This window comes from Phyllobates terribilis, unplaced genomic scaffold, assembly GCF_046119375.1.
Source record: "Phyllobates terribilis strain yellow unplaced genomic scaffold, ASM4611937v1 Scaffold_11__3_contigs__length_659146591, whole genome shotgun sequence".
NCBI lineage: Eukaryota > Metazoa > Chordata > Amphibia > Anura > Dendrobatidae > Phyllobates > Phyllobates terribilis.
Genome location: NW_027362771.1, coordinates 328,777,466 through 328,795,575, shown reverse-complemented (window position 1 = coordinate 328,795,575; position 18,110 = coordinate 328,777,466). Strand labels below are relative to the sequence as shown.

Sequence of the window (18,110 nt, the reverse complement as noted above, 5' to 3'; positions counted from 1 at the left end):
ATCACAATTTCATCAGTGATTTTCACGAATGAAAAAAATAAATCTATACATTGCAAAACTTCTCTACCCATTGCAGTATTAATCACGAACAGGACATGGATTGCCTCCATGATTGTATCCATGTGCTGTCTGAGATCTTGTATGGGTAATTTTGATCCATAACTATGATCAAAAACGGACATGCCTATGTGATTTTTTTTACGGGCACACGGTCCGAAAGAACATGGACATTATTATTATTATTTATTGTTATAGCGCCATTTATTCCATGGCGCTTTACATGTGAAAAAGGGGTATACATACAAGAACAATTACAATATTCTTAACAAAACGTGACAGCGACTGGTACAGGAGGAGCAAGGACCCTGCCCGTGAGGGCCACAGTCTACAAGACATGTGAATAGCATCATAGATTTTAATGAGTTTGTGTTCTATTCGTGATAAACATTCAGACGTCCGTGTTTCTTGGACACATTCTATTTGTGATTTTCACAGATAGTACACTGAACCATTAAAATTATTATTACTATTTATTATTATAGCGCCATTTATTCCATGGCACTTTACATGTGAAAAGGGGTGTACATGCAAGAACAATTGCAATAATCTTGAACACAATGTGACAGCGACTGGTACTGGAGGAGCGAGGACCCTGCCCGCGAGGGCTCACAATCTACAAAATCAGTGGGCATATTCACACCTCCATTTTTTCGACCTGGATCCGTGAAAGAAAGCTGTTTAATGGATAGGGGAAGCTTGGGAAAAAAATTTTTGCATACTAGAAAAACAAATGCTACACTGATAGTAAAAATGGATGAAAATTGGATCCAACACATCTTTTTTTCTTATCTACATTGAGGCCTAACAATGGTTAAACTAAACATTTTATGTAGACTGGGTTTTACTGATCAAAATTAGCCTGGATCTTTAAGGGTTAAACTAAATACCACAGTGGTCACATTTTCAAAGTAGTCACTTTCTTAAAGGTTTACAGAAGAAACATTTTAAAATGACAAACTAAATTTTTCTTGACTTCAGTTGGAATCCATTTCTTCATTAATCTGTCATTAGAAGCCTTACAGCCGCTTCAGGCTGGCCAGTCTTCCTTTTATTCCCGGTGCTTCACACGCAGACAAGAAATCATTTTTCATCCTAACTACTTGTGTGAGGCTCTGAAGTGGCCTGACTTTTTTTTTATGAATAAAGATTCATATGACTCAACTTTTAGTACATTTAGACTGGAGGGGTAACGCTGATAGAAATAAAAACATTTAGATTATATATGTTATTTGTTAATTTTTACATTTATTTTTCTTTCAATTATCAATGGAAAAAAATATATATATACAATTTGTATAAAATATACAATGTAGTTTTAATATATACAAATATATTTTAAAAAATATGTACAACCTAGAATGAGTTATTTGTATCATGTTGCCTTGTACTGCAGTAAAACATATTCTAAAGATTCATAATGTGAGCGGAAAGTGGATATATATTGCAGGATTGGCATTTTACAGATGATTACATTTTGAAGCCTAATACTTGTTAAATTTCTACCACCCTACCCATGTTCTCTGTTCCACTAATGACCTAAGACTAACATCCGCTATAATTCGCACCTCCCATCTGTTACGTGTCTGGTTGGTGGAACCGCCGTGCTTCGGTGCAAGGAGGGACCAGAGGGGCGTGACTAAGTGCCTACTTTCCTGACCAAGGTGACACGGCGGCTTAGTCGACTCCATGAACCAGGGAGGGACCGGGCAGTTAGACCAGGTGCCACTCTGGGACCGACCTTGTGTGAGAGCAGGTGACTCCCACGGGTCAGATGGCAGGAACTGACCGCTACAGCGGATGAGCACAGCAGGAAGGCTGACGGGTGGTCCGGGTAGATAAGCAGGCTGGTTCGGCAGATAGCCAGACGGGTGCTCCGGGTAGGCAAGCAGGCGGCACGGCAGGTAACTGGCAGGTGTTCTGGGTAGGCTGGCTGGCGGGCACGAAAGGTTACAGGCAGGTGCTTCAGGTAGGCAGGCTGGAGGGCACGGCAGGTTACAGGCAGGTGCTCCAGGTAGGCTGGCGGGCACAACAGGTAACAGACAGGTGCTCCAAGTAAGAAGGCTGGCGGGCACAACTGTAGACAGACTGGAGGACAGAACTGTTAGACAGGCTGGCGGGCTGAACTGACAAACAGACTGGCAGGCAGGACTGACAGGCAGTGGGACCTGAGGGCTGGAGCAAGTGTTTAGCACACGGAACAACAACCTTGCACAGGCACCTCCATTTTGGAGGAGGTGCCTTATATAGGGGAAGTCCTCCAGCCCTAAGCACAGTGCCCTGGAAGCTGCGTGCGGTGCACGTCACAGCACCAGGGGAGCAGGTAGACTCCGGACCTGGACCGCGGCGGTGAGGGGAACGGCGTCTCTGCCCGGCGGGAGGCAGAGAAGCCGATGTTACAGTACCCCTCCACACCTTTACGCCCCCTCTTCTTTAGGCCCGCAAGAAATTCTTTAAGAAGATGAGGGACATGAATGTTCTCTCTGGGTTCACAAGACCTCTCCTCAGGGCCAAACCCCTTCCAATCCACAAGAAAGAAAGTCTTTCCTCTTACCCTCTTGATGGTCAAAATGTTTTCTACCTCAAAGACTTCCTCAGTGGAGACTGGAGCTGGAGCGGTACCTGGATCGTCAGAGAAAGAATTAAGGACAACAGGTTTGAGGAAGGATACATGAAAGGAGTTGGGAATCCGTAAGGTGACCGAGAGTTTCAGCTTGTAAGTCACAGGATTGATTTGGTTCAGAACCTCGAACGGACCGATGAACCGCGGACCCAACTTATAGGAAGGTATCTTGAGACGAACATATTTGGAGTCAAGCCAGACCTTTTCTCCCGGACGGAATTGAGGCGGATCCAGACGTCTCTTATCAGCGTGTCTCTTCATCCGCTTGGAGGACTGAAGAAGTGCAGATCTAGTGTCTTCCCAAATAGCCGAAAATTCGCTGACAGGAGACTCTGCGGCAGGATTGTCTACTGAAGAGGAGACGGGAAATGGAATCCGGGGGTGTTGACCGTAGACCACAAAGAACGGGGATTTAGAAGAAGACTCACTCTCATGGTTGTTATAGGAGAACTCGGCCCAGGGCAGGAGCTCAACCCAATCGTTATGGTGAGCGTTGACAAAGTGCCGAAGAAACTAAATCCGGGGGTGTTGACCGTAGACCACAAAGAATGGGGATTTAGAAGAAGACTCGCTCTCATGGTTGTTATAGGAGAACTCGGCCCAGGGCAGGAGCTCAACCCAATCGTTATGGTGAGCGTTGACAAAGTGCCGAAGGAACTGGTAAGGACGTGGTTGATACGTTCCACTTGACCATTGGATTGAGGATTATAAGCCGAGGAGACATCCAGCAGCTTACACGTAGCTCTCCAGAAGCGCGAAGTGAACTGAACCTCGCGATCAGACACAATGTGGAGGGGTAGGCCGTGAAGACGAAAGATGTGATGGATGAAGTCCTTAGCCAGCACAGATGCAGACGGAAGACCAAGCAGATGCATGAAGTAGGCCTTTTTAAAAAAGCGGTCAGCGACCCTCCAAATGACAGTACAACTAGCAGAAACAGGGAGGTCCGTAATGAAGTCCATTGCAATGTGTTGCCACAGAGCGGAAGGCATGGGAAGAGGAAGGAGACGGCCGGATGGAAGGTGCCTGGGAACCTTGTTACATGCACAGGAGGAACAAGCCGCGACAAAGTCCGCAACATCCTTGCGCAGGGAAGGCCACCAGTAATCTCGGGCGATGAGCTGAAAGGTCTTACTCTGGCCAGCATGACCGGCTAGTTTGAATGAATGGCCACAGAGTAGAACCTTCTTACGATCCGGAACCGCTACAAAGGTCTTACCGGGTGGAAGATGAGACAGGCCAAACTGAGCCACAGTCATTACCTTGGAGGGGTCAATGATATGTATAGGCTCCTCCTCTTGGTCGGAAGACAGGAATGAGCGGGATAGAGCATTGACTTTAATGTTCTTGTCCACCGGGCGGTAATGCAGGGTGAAGCAGAATCGGGCAAAGAATAGAGACCACCTGGCCTGACGCGGATTTAGTCTTTCGGCGTTCTGTAAATAAGCGAGGTTTTTGTGGTCAGTGTAGATGACCAGCGGGTGCAAAGCCCCCTCCCGCAAGTAGTGCCACTCCTCCAGCGCTAATTTGATGGCCAGTAGCTCACGATCTCCTATGGAGCAGTTGCGCTTGGACGAGGAGAAGAGCTTGGAGAAGAAGCCGCAGGTTACCATTCTCCCGGACGAGGATTTCTGGGTGAGCACCGCTCCGGCTCCACAAGAGGATGTAAGACCCCTGTAATCGATACAGGGACGTAGAGAGCCATCTTTCTTCTTGACGAAGAAGAAGCCTGCTCCAGCCGGAGAGGTGGATTTCTGGATAAATCCCCTAGCAAGATTCTCCTCTATGTACTCAGACATGGCCCGGGTCTCAGCCAGCAACAAGGGGTAGATACGCCCGCGGGGAGGAGAATCACCAGGTACCAGGTCGATGGGGCAATCATACGGCCTATGAGCTGGTAGTGTCTCTGCTTCAGGAGGCAGAGACGCCGATGCTACACCATCTCTGGACTGCTCTTGTGCTGCGACAGTTTTCTGGAAAGCACTACCCCGGATGATCAGGTTAATTCCCAGTATCCACAGTTTTAAGTGTGCTCTAGAAACACATTTCTATAGACTGGCTTATCACCTCACATGACTAGTCTAACTATTCTCCCTTCCTAAATTTGTCCCAGAATCTGGTCCCTCTTATCATCTTTTTCCACACCCACCATGCACTCAGTAGCATTCGGTACCTGTTAATATACACATACTGGCTGGTGATTGGTTCGTGCAGCGTTATTTGAATACCCTATTCATTATATTGATGGCGACCACACATGACAAGCACTTTTTTTTTACCTTTTTTTTTTTACTTTTTGTGTCACCCCGATAATCTTCATAGATATTGGTATGTGTTGAATTATGTGTTACTCTGTAATGTCTTATTTTGCTTATATATGTCCTCTCTGAATTGTCAAGTGTTGCAGAACTAAAAATATTATTATTATTATTATTATTATTATTATTGAGATGACATCTAAGATGTTTCTGTTTTGCCTGATAGTTGGTTGTCCCAGATGACGAAAAGTCTACCATCATGAGAAGTCTCAACAAGCAGATCTTCGATAGTTTAACTACAGGACTCCTCCAACTCCTCTCTAAAATATTTGCTTGTCTAACCACCAGTGTGCCAGTAGGGACTGGAGAGACAGAAACCATAAAAATAAAACCAGATGCCAAAACGAAATTGTCCCCTGCTAATGTTTTCAATGGTCGTATCCAAGATATTATCAGGTACATTTGCCTTTTCATCAGGTTTGATGATGTTTTGGTATGTATTTTTCAATGTAAGTGATGTAGGTTATGAACTCCCTTGTTTTGATCTACTTTTTAGACAAATAAACTTTGTAAGGTTTAATCATTTCAATACCTTATTTTTTTTCTTAATCAAGTGGAACTAAGATAAGCTGAAAATATAGTAAATACTTTGTCTACATTTGTGCTTATTTTTATTTTGGAAGGTTTTATTTGCTTCATAAATGCAAAATTAAGCTAATGTCTACGTAGTCTGCATTAAAAAATATCCTGCTATTTTGTTTTTATGCCGCTGGCATTGCTGCTGCTTCTGGCATAGATGACGACAGTAGGCAGGTCCTGTTATCAGCTTGTGACTAATATCTAGGTCAGCGATGTCAAACTCAAACACTTAGAGGGCCAAAATGAAAATCTTGGACAAAGCCGCGTGCTAACCAGTATACAGTATAATGGGCCCCACAAAGTCTTCCATACAGGATAATGGGCCCCACATAGTCCTCCATACAGAATAATGGCCCCACATAGTCCTCCATACAGAATAATGGCCCCACGTAGTCCTCCATACAGGATAATGGGGCCCACACAGTCCTCCATACAGAATAATGGCCCCACATAGTCCTCCATACAGAATAATGGGCTCCATATAGTCTTCCATACAGAATAATGGGCCTCACATAGTCCTCCATACAGAATAATGGCCCCGCATAGTCTTCCATACAGAATAATGGGCCCCATATAGTCCTCCATACAGAATAATGGCCCCATATAGGGGTGGTGGTTCTGGTGTCGCAGGCCAAATAAAACCACCCCGTGGACCAGATTTTGACTTATGTGATCTAGGTGCTTTGGTGAGAGCTTGCTCTTTCTACTCTGTCCTCTGAGTTGTGCTGCATTAGACATACCAGCAGACAGCGAAGAGGGTTATGCACAACAGACCAAATCCGTGTATAGAGGCCTAGGAGAGCACCCTTACCGGTTGTCTGCAGATGAAGGGAGAACCACACAGGCTGTATCAGTATAGAGGGAGGAGAAAACCCACATCAGAACCTAGAGTAGCGAAGACAGGTGGGAGATGTCACACACACACAGGTAGCACCAGTGTTCTCATAGGGGAGAAGAGATTGCACATCGTGTGTATTATCTACAGAATGGGAAATGGAATAATCTGTACTGAAAACAGACAGACGCACTCTAGAATAAAAATTACACATGTCCAACATGTACAGTTGAAACCAGAAGTTCACATACATTTTATAAAAAGACACATATGCATGTTTTTCTCAATATCTGACATGAAATCAGAATAAACCTTTCCTGTTTTAGGTCAATTAGGATTACCATAATTTTTAATATTTGCCAAATGCCAGAATAATGAAAGAGAGAGAATGTTTTAAGTCACTTTTATTACTTTCTGCAAAGTCAAAAGGTTACATACACTAAGATTGCTATGCCTTTAAACAATTCTGGACTGCCCATATAATGATGTCATGTGTTTGGAAGCTTCTGATTTTTTGTCAACATCTTTGTTAATTAGAGAAACACCTGTGGATGTATTTTAATGCACACATGAAACACACTGCTTCTTTGTGTATCATCATGGGAAAGTCTAAAGAAATCAGCCAAGATATCAGGAAGATAATTGTGGACTTGCACAAGCCTGGCTCATCCTTGGGTACAATTTCAAGATACCTGAAGGTGACTCATTCATCTGTACAAACAATTATACGTAAGTACAAACAAGATGGGAATATCCAGCCATCATACCGCTCAGGAAGGAGACGGGTTCTGTGTCCCAGAGATGAACGTGCTTTGGTTCGACATGTGCTTATCAACCCAAGGACAAAAGCAAAAGACCTTGTGAAGATGATGGCGGAAACTGGTAAGATTGTGTCAATATCCACAGTGAAACGAGTACTGTATCAACATGGGCTGAAAGGCCACTCTGCTACGAAAAAGCCATTACTCCAAAAGAAACATAAAAAAGCCAGATTAATGTTTGCAAATGTACCCAGGAACAAAGACCTTAATTTTTGAAGACATGTCCTGTGGTCTGATGAAACTAAAATTGAAATTTTGGGGCATAATGACCATCGTTACGTTTGGAGGTAAAAGGGAGAAGCTTGGAAGCCTAAGAACACTATTCCAACTGTGAAACACGGGGGTGGCAGCATCATGTTGTGGGGTTGTTTTGCTGCAGGAGGGATTGGTGCACTTCACAAAATAGATGGCATCATGTGAAAAGAAGAATATGTGGCAATACTGGAGAAACATCTCAATATATCAGCCAGGAAGTTAAAGCTTGGGCGGAAATGGGTCTTCCAAATGGACAATGACCCGAAGCATACTGCCAAAATGGTAACACAGTGGCTTAAGGATAACAAAGTCAATGTTTTGGAGTGGCCATCACAAAGCCGTAATCTGAATCCTCTTGAAAATTTATGGGCAGAGCTGAAAAGGCAGGTGCGAGCAAGGCGACCTACAAACCTGGATCAGTTACACCAGTTTTGTCAGGAGGAATGGACCAAAATTCCGACCAACTATTGTGAGAAGCTTGTGGAAGGATATCCCAAACATTTGACCCAAGTCATTCAATTTAAAGACAATGGTACCAAATGCTAATGAAATGTAGGTAAACTTTTCACTTTGCAGTAAGTAATAAAAATGCCTTAACCGCTTCCCGACCGCCCACTGTACATAAACGTCGGCACCTGCTTGGGCTCTGTGCAGCGCCGACGTTCATGAACGGTCGGTGATCCCGCAGCCCTCAGGACCCCCAGAGTCCTGCAAGTGCTGCGGTTGCGGTTCAGAGCGACAGCTCTGACAGGTGACATCATCGGGACCTGATTGGATGTTAACCCTTTGCCATCTTCTATATGCCGCGATCTATAGTGATCGCGTCATATAGAAGATAGTGAAATGAGAGGGGGTCGTCCACTTACCTCTCCGACGGCCCCCTGATGCCTTCCAGGACCTGCCGTTGTTATGACAGCTGGAGGTCACATGACCGCCTCCAGATCTGCCATATATGGTGTCCTGCTGAGCTCAGCCTGCAGCTGAAGTCCAGCAGGAGACAGACAGTGTGAAACTGACAGCAAACTTCTCATGCAATGTAATACATGTCTATTACATTGCATGAGAACAGTGATTAGAAAAATAAAAATTAATGTCCCATACAGGGACTAAGTAAAAATGTAAAAAAAAAGTCTAAAAAATGTTTTCAAACTGTTAAAAAAAATCACAAGATAAATAAAAATAAATAAATAAAATATTAAACCAATAAATCCGTATATTTATGCAAAAACAAAGAGTACACATATTTGGTATCGCCGCTTCCGAAACAACCCGATCTATAAAACTGTCACACTAATTAACTCCTTCTGTGCACACCGTAATAAAAATAAATTAAAAACGGAGCAAAAAACTATGCTTTTTCATCATATCGCCAAACAAAAAGTGGAAAAAAATGCGATCAAAAAGCAAAATGGAAATAAAAATGGTACCACTGAAAATGTCATCTTGTTCCGCAAAAAAAAAAGCCGCCATACAGCTCCATCAGTCAAAAAAGAAAAAAAGTTATAGCTCTCAGAATAAAGCGATGCAAAAAAAATATTTTTCTATAAAATTGTTTTATTGTGTAAAAGCGCCAAAACATAAAAAAAATACAGTAAGTGTAGTATCGCTGTAAACGTACTGACCCGAAGAATAATGCTGCCTTATCACTTTTACCACACGCAGAACGGCATAAAAAAAAACTCAAAAAACAATTCCTGAATTGTTGTTTTTTGTTAATTTTACCTCACAAAAAACGGAATAGAAAGTGATAAAAAAAATGTCACGTACCCAAAAATGGTACCAATAAAAATGTCAACTCGTCCCGCAAAAAAAAAGCTGTCACATGACTCTGTCGGCCGAAATATGGAAAAATTATAGCTCTCAAAATATGACGATGCAAAATCTAGATTTTGCAAAAAAACGCGTCTCTTAGTGTGTGACAGCTGTCAGTCATAAAAACCCGATATAAATCTGGTATCTCTGTAATCGCACCGACCCGAAGAATAAAGTAATCTCATCACTTATACCGCACGAGGAACGGCGTAAAAAATAAATAAAACCAATTCTTCACCTGCTACTGATTTGTTTATTATGTCTCCCAAAGATCGCAGTATGGCTCGGCACACATTTATCTGGCGCTCTGCGCTGAGCACTTACACCAGAGTTTCCGTGTAAATCTCTGAAATACGTGATTCAGACCGAACCCATGACGGAAGATTCCCTGTAATGAGGCAGATATAAGACACTGTGGATGCCGTCTGGCCTGTGATCCCACGGTGTAAGTTTTTTTAGGCGTGCATAAAAGTGCGGTTGGCCACAGTTTTGTGCACTTCTGAAAAAAAGGACACCGCTAAACAGAGGCCAGACGGAGTCCAGAGTAACTCTGCTGCCTCATTGCAGTGAATGGATCCCGCAGGGGTTTCATCTGAATTACATCACTTGGAAATTTAGATGGAAACCCCGATGTAAGTGCTCAGCATAGAGCGCCGGATAAATGTTACGTAAAATATTCCCAATAAAAGCTTCAACTCGGTCCTCAAAAAAAGCTAGTCCCCACTCAGGTCCGTCATCTGTTAAAAATATAAGGGACTTCCAAGTTACTGGTAGCAGAAAGGCTCTGGAAAAGCAAAATGGCCCTTGCCCCCCAAAAGAAATTCAGAAAATTTTGTGCTCCCAAATCCAAATGCCTATTCTACAATAATTTGTTCTCCAATTGTCAAATAGCGCTCCGTCCCTCCCAGATCTCGCCGTATGGCTGACACTTTTAGAAGAAATTGTGTGACACATTTCGGCACCTTTTTTACCCATTGCCCTGTGTGAAAATGTAAAATCTGAGGGTAAAACATTTTTTTGTGGTAAAAATATAATTCTGTTTTCTTCACTGCCCAATGGTATAAATTTAAAAATTTAAAAATACTCACTACTTCCCTAGATGAATTCCTTGAGAGGTGTAGTTTACAAAATGGGGTCACTTGTGGGGGTTTCTGCTGTTTCGGCATGTCAGCGACTCTTCAAATGTGACATGGTGTCTGCAACCTATCCCAGCCAACATAGCGCTCCTTTCACTTCCGATCCCTGCCGTACACCAAAGCAGTGGTTTTCCCCCACATACGGGGTATCGGCGTACTCAGGAGAAATTGCACAACAAATTTCATGGTGCAATTTCTCCTGTTATCCTTATGATAATGCAAAATTAGGGGATGAAAAACATTTTTTGTGGGAAAAATGTGAAAATTTTATTTTTACGGCTCAATATTATAAACTTCTGTGAAGCACCTTGGGGTTCATGGTGCTCACCACACATCTAGATAAGTTTCCTGAGGGGTCTAGTTTCCAAAATGGTGTCACTTGTGGGGGGTTTCCACTGTTTAGGCACATCAGGGGCTCCCCAAATGCAACATGGCGTCTGCTAATTATTCCAGACAAATTTTACATTCAAAAAGTCTAATGGCGCTCCTTCCCTTCCAAACCCTGCCGTGTGCCCAAACAGTGCTTTTCCCTCACATATGGGGTATCAGCGCGCTCATGAGAAATTGCACTACAAATTGTGTATTCCATTTTTTCCTGTTACCGTTGTGAAAATAAAAAATTGGGTCTAAAGTAACATTTTTGTGAAAAAAAGTTAAATGTTCATTGTTTTCTTCCACATTCCAAAAATTCCTGTGAAACACCTGAAGGGTTAATAAACTTCTTGAATGTGGTTTTGAGCACCTTGAGGGGTGCAGTTTTTAGAATGGTGTCACTTTTGGGTATTTTCTGTCATAAAGGCCCCTCAAAGTCACTTCAAATAAGATGTGGTCCCTAAAAAAATGTTTTTGTAAATTTTGTTGGAAAAATTAGAAATCACTGGTCAACTTTTAACCCTTATAGCTTCCTAACATAATAAAATTTTGGTTCCAAAATTGTTCTGATGTAAAGTAGACATGTGGGAAATGTTATTTATTAACTATTTTGTGTGACATATCTCTCTGATTTAAGGGCATGAAAATTCAAAGTTTGAAAATTGCTAAATTTTCGCCAAATTTCCGTTTTTTTCACAAGTAAACGCAAGTGATATTGAAGAAATTTTACCACTATCATGAAGTACAATTTGTCACGAAAAAGCAATCTCAGAATCAGGGGAATCCGTTGAAGCGTTCCAGAGTAATTACTTCATAAAGTGACAGTGGTCAGAATTGTAAAAATTGGCCCGGTCACGAAGGCAAAAACAGGCTCTGGCGCGAAGTGGTTAAAACATTCTCTCTCTCTCATTATTCTGGCATTTGACAAATATTAAAAATTATTGTAATTCTAATTGACCTTAAACGGGAAAGGTTTATTCTAATTTCATGACAGATATTGAGAAAAACATGCATATGTGTCTTTTTATATAGTGTATGTAAACTTCTGGTTTCAACTGTATTACTGGGATGTCACTACAAAATTTGAAACTTGAAGCTGGTTGAAAACTTTATTGCAAGCAGTTTTGTTAGCTTAAAATGTTTTTTTTTGTGTGTAAGGGCAGCATAATACAGCTACAGCTTTGTACATCTAGTAGTAAAAATGGCACAAAAATGTTCAAAGGGTATCCTAGACGCACAGTTTAGGAGTAGCGTTCGTTTATGAGAAGAATGCTTCCCCTGCCTCCTGGCACGCTGCTATGTATATGCTCACAAACAGTAGGCTAGGAGTCATTTTCCTGTAAGGTAGGGGTAACATACTCATCACAAATGCACCGGACTCATAAGCTATTTATCCTAGCAACCAAACTACACAGAATGTCCTGCCTTATTTTGACTAATATGAGGATGGACCCATAGCTGTAATATTCTGCTTTTACAAAAGTCAGCATATTAAGTTAACAGAGCTTCTCTAAGGGTCTCTGTGAATGAGTTATGTAGTAGAGATTGCAGCCTGAAGCTTAATGCAAGTTTTTAAACTATAGGTCAACCCAAGACCACTACTCTATGTGAAAGAAACATATTTGATTTATTTATTGCAAACGTCAAAAGTGTTCATTGCCATTATTGTCAGGCCACAAAGGATGTACATCATGTCATTGAGTTGCTTGCAGATCTGCCACTGCTTTTGTAGATTGCAAAAGGATGAATTCTGCTCTGAAAAGCCACACGGATTCTGGACAGATTCCATGCAGAATATTTTTACACAACTATTAGATGAGATTTAGTAAAATCTTGTGAACATTTTCTGTTTAGTTTTTTTCGCTAGTTCCAGAAGCAAGCTGAGAGCTTTATCACTTTGTACATTCACAAAGAAATAGAAAAAAAACTATAGAAAAATAAATAAAAAGGCATCTGAAATAAATTGGGCATATATAGTTAGTAATCTGTATTAATATGTGGTATACAGTATTTGCCATATTATGCATACATTTTCAAGAACTAATTTCTCTGATTATTTTTTTTTTCTTAGTTATACAATTAATATTGGTCTCATTGACAAGCTGTCTGGCTGCTTCTTCTCTATACAAGGTCCTCTTGATGAGAGTCCCAAAGTTGCAATGTTCCTCCAAGCAGCTACTGCACTTCTACATGACCTGTGCAGGCTTTGCATTTCGGTAACTCCGAGGTGAGCAACTTCTCCAATGATTTCTGTACTGTGTAGATTACATTAAATGGGATGTCTAATTGTGACCAGTTACTGCTGTACTTTGTTCTTTTGACTTTAATATAAGGTACATCAGTAACCAGAAGATACATACATTGCTCATGTTTAAAGTGTACCTGTTCTGTTCAGTACTGTTTTTATTATTATTATTTTTTGTTTGATTATTTTACTTAACATGGAATTTCACCCTTAGGCTATGTGCCCAAGATGCAGAAATGCTCCGGATTTTTCCTGAGCATTTCTGCATCTCCCTGGCGGAAAAAACGCATGCGGATTGTACATGTGGATTGTACTTGCGTTTTCCTGCCAGGGACAAGCGGATGTGAAGTTGTCAAGCGATTTCCAAGCGATTTTAGCATCATTTGGAAAGTGCTTCACAACTTGGTCACACTATATAAATCCATGCAAACCTTACCTTCTGATGGCCCCCGGTGTCTTTATCTGATGCGTCTCGGCTTGCCGGCAGCTCGCGATACACTAAAGGACCTGCCGACGTCAGCGTCGCGTGACCCGTCACATGACGAAATGACGTCAGCGCAGGTCCTTTAGTCTATGGCAAGTTGCCGGCAAGCAGAGACAAGCGCATCGGGGGCCATCAGAAGGTAAGTATAATATTTATTTTTTATTTTATTCTTTTTTTTACAGGTTCTATGGTACGCGGGTCTGGAGGAGAGTTTCCTCTTCTCCAAACCCTGGTACCATCCGCACATTGAAACGCATGGATTCCGCATGTACAGATGCAGTGATGCGGAATCCATGCGTTCCAATGCAAGTCAATGGCAACGAAAACGCCGCGTTTACGCGAAATAATTGGTAGTGCTGCGGATCATTGGGGAACATGGCAGACCTTCTACCAAGCGTTTGTGCAGCGGACTTGCCGCTGCGGAAACGCTTAAAAAAAGCATAGTGGGCACACAGCCTTATTGTGGCAAGTTTTCTAGTCTATGTACAGTGGCATGTAAAAGTTTGGGCACTCCTGGAATGGATTCAATGAAATTTCAACAAATCCTTGATAGAAGCATAACACCATCTGTAAAAAAGCTGAAGTTGAAAAGAAGATGGCTTCTACAAATGGATAAAGATCCTAAACACACCTCAAAATCCACAATAGACTACCTCAAAAGGCGCAAGCTGAAGGTTTTACATTGGCTCTCACGGTCCCTTCATCTGAACATCATTGAAAATCTGTGATTGACCTCAAAATAGCAGTTCATGCAAGACGACCCAGGAATCTCACAGAATTGGAAGAATTTTTCAAGGTTGAATGGATGAAAATCCCTCTAACCAGAATTGAAAGACTCTTCTCTGGCTACAAAAAGTTGTGATACTTTCAAAATGGGTGCTACTAAGTACTAACTATGCAGGATGCCCAAACTTTTGCATCTGCCCATTTTCCTTTTTGTAATTTTTAAAATGTAAAAGATGAAAAAAATTTTTTTTTTTTTGCATAAAATACGAAGGAAATGTGTCATCTCTAACTTTAGGCCTTGTAGAGATCATTTCATCTTCAACTTGCTTAACTATTCACAATAACAGTAATTTTGAGCAGGGGTGCCCAAACTTTTACATGCCACTGTATATTGATTTGGTATAAATACCATGTTCATTAGACCCACAATCCCCTTTTCTTCAATATTCAATAGAAAGAAAAAGGGAGCAGGGCTTTATGGCCCATTTAGACTAGCTGATAATCGTGTTCGCAGGAACTCTTGTTCCCAATTATCGGCCTGTCGAAACAAGCCAGCAATCACCCTACCAACGAGCAAAAAGCTATCACCCCGTGTAAACAGGGGATTGCTGCCAATAACCTGATACAGTCTGAGGACAGAACAATCGTATTATTTATCTTCTGTCCCCATAACTGTTTCGTCGGCCTGTGTAAACAGTACAATACATGACTGTCTATGAGATTGTACCTAGCTGATTGGCGGTCATTTAAAGACCTGTCTTAATGTGCCATTAGAGTGCCAAGGAGAGCAACGTTTTCATCTGCCTCTTTTCTAAATACTGACCTGTTGTATTTAGCCTGCAACATTTATCTACTAAGCGCGTGATAATAGTGCATTGTTCACACGTCATTCACATTGATTTTCCAGACACTTGGCTGATAATGTGTAATTGACCTGGAGCGACACTTTCAGATGTTGATATCCTGACATTTGTGTCATCAGTCAGGCCTGTTGTTGTATATGAACAATGTCAGCACCATAGGAATTAATGATATAGTCCCATGGATGTGCTAGGGAAATTGATTGCATTGCATTCAACAGTTGCTTTATGTGGACACAAATATGCAATAACTGAAACCTGACATATACGAGACGTAGGTGACTGTACTTCTATGTTACCTTATATCGTTTACAGCACACTTTGATTGGATTCCCGCAAGGATATATAAACCAAGTCGTCAATATTAAACTATAACACATCACTTCATCTGATTAGATCGGCCACCTTCCTTTTAATATCTTGTTTTCTGGGTTGCTGAATAGACCCTTTTTATTTTGCATACTGAATTTCAAGAGAGCACATGATTGAACTTGACGTTGTTAACCAACTGGAGACATTGGGAGCCTCCTAAATATACTATCAGCGCTCAGATGTAAACAAGGAACCCAACCACTAGCTGTGAGCTTGAATGCTTTGGATGTGTGGTTAAAGCATTTTTGTAGGCTGTCATTGCATGTGGTAATGCTCGCGGGCTAGGTTATCAGATGTTATGGAGATTGAAGCCTCTGAAATGCTAGAATAAAATAGTTATAGTTCTGCTTTGCTGAAACTTAAGTTACAACATGAAAAGGTCTACTAATGAAACTTCTGCCCTTCAGAGTATAGGGAATATCACGCTGTGTTACAAATCATACATTTCTAAGTGTCAATCCCTCAGGTCCATTTATACTTACATGTCCTTGTCACATGTGATACATGTATGGATAATGTATGTATGCATTCATCTGTAACCAATAATGCTCACAGCTATGACATACGTGGACCCTGCAGGGCTCTCGCTCCCATTCTCTACAGTACATTGTTCATGTGATGTTGTTCATTGTGTTGAGATTGTCACATCTATAACATTCACATTGTCCACCTATCTTTATAGAAATCCCCTATCTCTGCCCACGCAATTTTTTTCCGAATTCTCTTCTGTTATCCTTTCTCTTCCAGATCTGGTGGCCAATAATAATGCCAGTTGTTATTTTCTTAGATATCTGTAAAAATAAGCTTTGGGCTACAGAGAAAACCAATATCCAGCATTCCCTAGCTGGTTACATGGTCAGTTGGTCATGTCATTTGTTTCTGTTTTACGTCAGCTCTTGGGACATATATGAAAGCCATCAGGATCCCACTGGACTGTCAGCAGTCCTTCAAAGCTCAGACCTCGTGGGAGTTCTGCATATGTTGTATTGTGCACTGTTCCACAATTCTTCCTTGGAGCCCAATGTTTCCAGCTCTAAAGAGACCTATGAGCAGAACACCATTCAAGTGGCGATTCAGAGCCTGAGGTTTCTTAACAGTTTTGCCACACTTCATCTCCAGTCATTTCAGGTAAGCACCACAATGTTCTCTTTAATTGGATCCTGAGGACATGTGTCTAGATTTCAATGTTTATCTACTGTCCCTTTCCTTTCCTATGAATACGAGTTTTCGTGGTATCTGGGTTTACACACTGTTTATACCTTACATAGTTGATTGTGGCTATAGTGTGATGGACTTTTCTACTCCACTTCCAGACTCAAGGCTCGGTTACACAGGCAACATTTTGACCACTGATCTACTATATAACCATTCAATTGGCATTCTATAAAGGTACTCTTACACAGGCTGATACAAATTGTATTGGCCTTACATTGGCTGATCGATCAGCTGCATGTTCCAATGAAACAATGATTAGTGGCCCAAAGTATTTTCTGGTTACACTGATGCCTTTGTTAGAAACTATAGTGTACTAAGGTACTTAAGTTTACAAAATTTTTAGACAGAGACCAAAAACTGACACTTCAGTGTAAAACGGGGCGAAAAGGTAACAAACAATCTAGTGCTATAAGTCACGTGGCTTGCGCCATTTTCTATATTATGATGGTCCAAAATATTGCGCAGATTTTTATCATACGACCCATTATGAGGCCCTCTAAGCGTCTCCTCTTGTTCTCTCCCAGTCTGTTGTAGGTGCCGAGGGCCTGTCTCTTGCATTTCGACATGTGATCAGTTCCCTGATTTGGTTTTGCACTCAATACACCTGCGAGGATCTCCTCCACGAGATCATTGTTTGTGTTGGGTACTTCACAGTAAATCATACAGATAATCAGGTGAGTGATAGTATTAGAAGGCAGTATGTAATGACACTGCTATTCTTCATATTATCCATGAAATCAGAAGTTATTTTACAGACATCCAGCAAGGAAATTATTAATGGTCATCTTCATAGGCTCCTGTTTTTGTGAACATGTGCTCATACATGCTATAAAAAAGAGCGCCTATAACCAATAGCAGATGGCTGTATCCAAGGTAGGCTGTAATGGGGGAAAACCTGTAAAAATGATCTTATGATATGTAATAGATGCATATAAGAAGATCGCATTTGTGAAGTCTGATCTCCAACCACTGATATTGCTGTTAATGTACCACAGATGGCTATTTCACTGTCTATGTATTTCCAGAGAGTGTTACTTGAATGCCAGTGGTCATATGATTTATAAGGTGTCCCATAACTGCTGCCATGTATACTGAATGAAGCAAGCAGACTGCTCAGGTAGCGATGGCTTCTCTCCCCCTGGGATGCACGGTCACTCCTCCAGACCCTCAAACCAATAGGAAAATAAAAAGCTCTACCAGCATCAAGTAGTCTATGACTTTATTTGCCACCAATCCAATACATTCAATACTTATTGGCTTACACAGGAGCTGGTACATGTGTGTGATCCGATATGTTGCGTACATATCAGCGGTAATAAAGACATATACTACTTCATGCTGGTTTAACTTTTCATTTTTCTGATGACGCATGTAGTCCTGTTCAATGTGCTCTACTAGAC

At 41.5% G+C, this 18,110-nt stretch overlaps 1 protein-coding gene across 4 annotated transcripts in view; it reads left to right on the top strand.

Moving 5' to 3' along the window:
* SCAPER (S-phase cyclin A associated protein in the ER) overlaps positions 1-18,110 on the top strand; it is a 408,076-nt gene that overhangs the window by 268,373 nt on the left and 121,593 nt on the right. For all 4 annotated transcript variants that reach the window (XR_012251257.1, XM_073652665.1, XM_073652664.1 and 1 more), the window contains exons 25-28: positions 5,165-5,394; positions 12,880-13,035; positions 16,389-16,623; positions 17,235-17,384. Coding sequence is in view for 3 of the 4 variants with exons in the window: in XM_073652665.1 (XP_073508766.1) it covers positions 5,165-5,394; positions 12,880-13,035; positions 16,389-16,623; positions 17,235-17,384 (771 nt within the window). In the remaining variant the exon portion in view is untranslated. The remainder of the gene's footprint in view (positions 1-5,164; positions 5,395-12,879; positions 13,036-16,388; positions 16,624-17,234; positions 17,385-18,110) is intronic.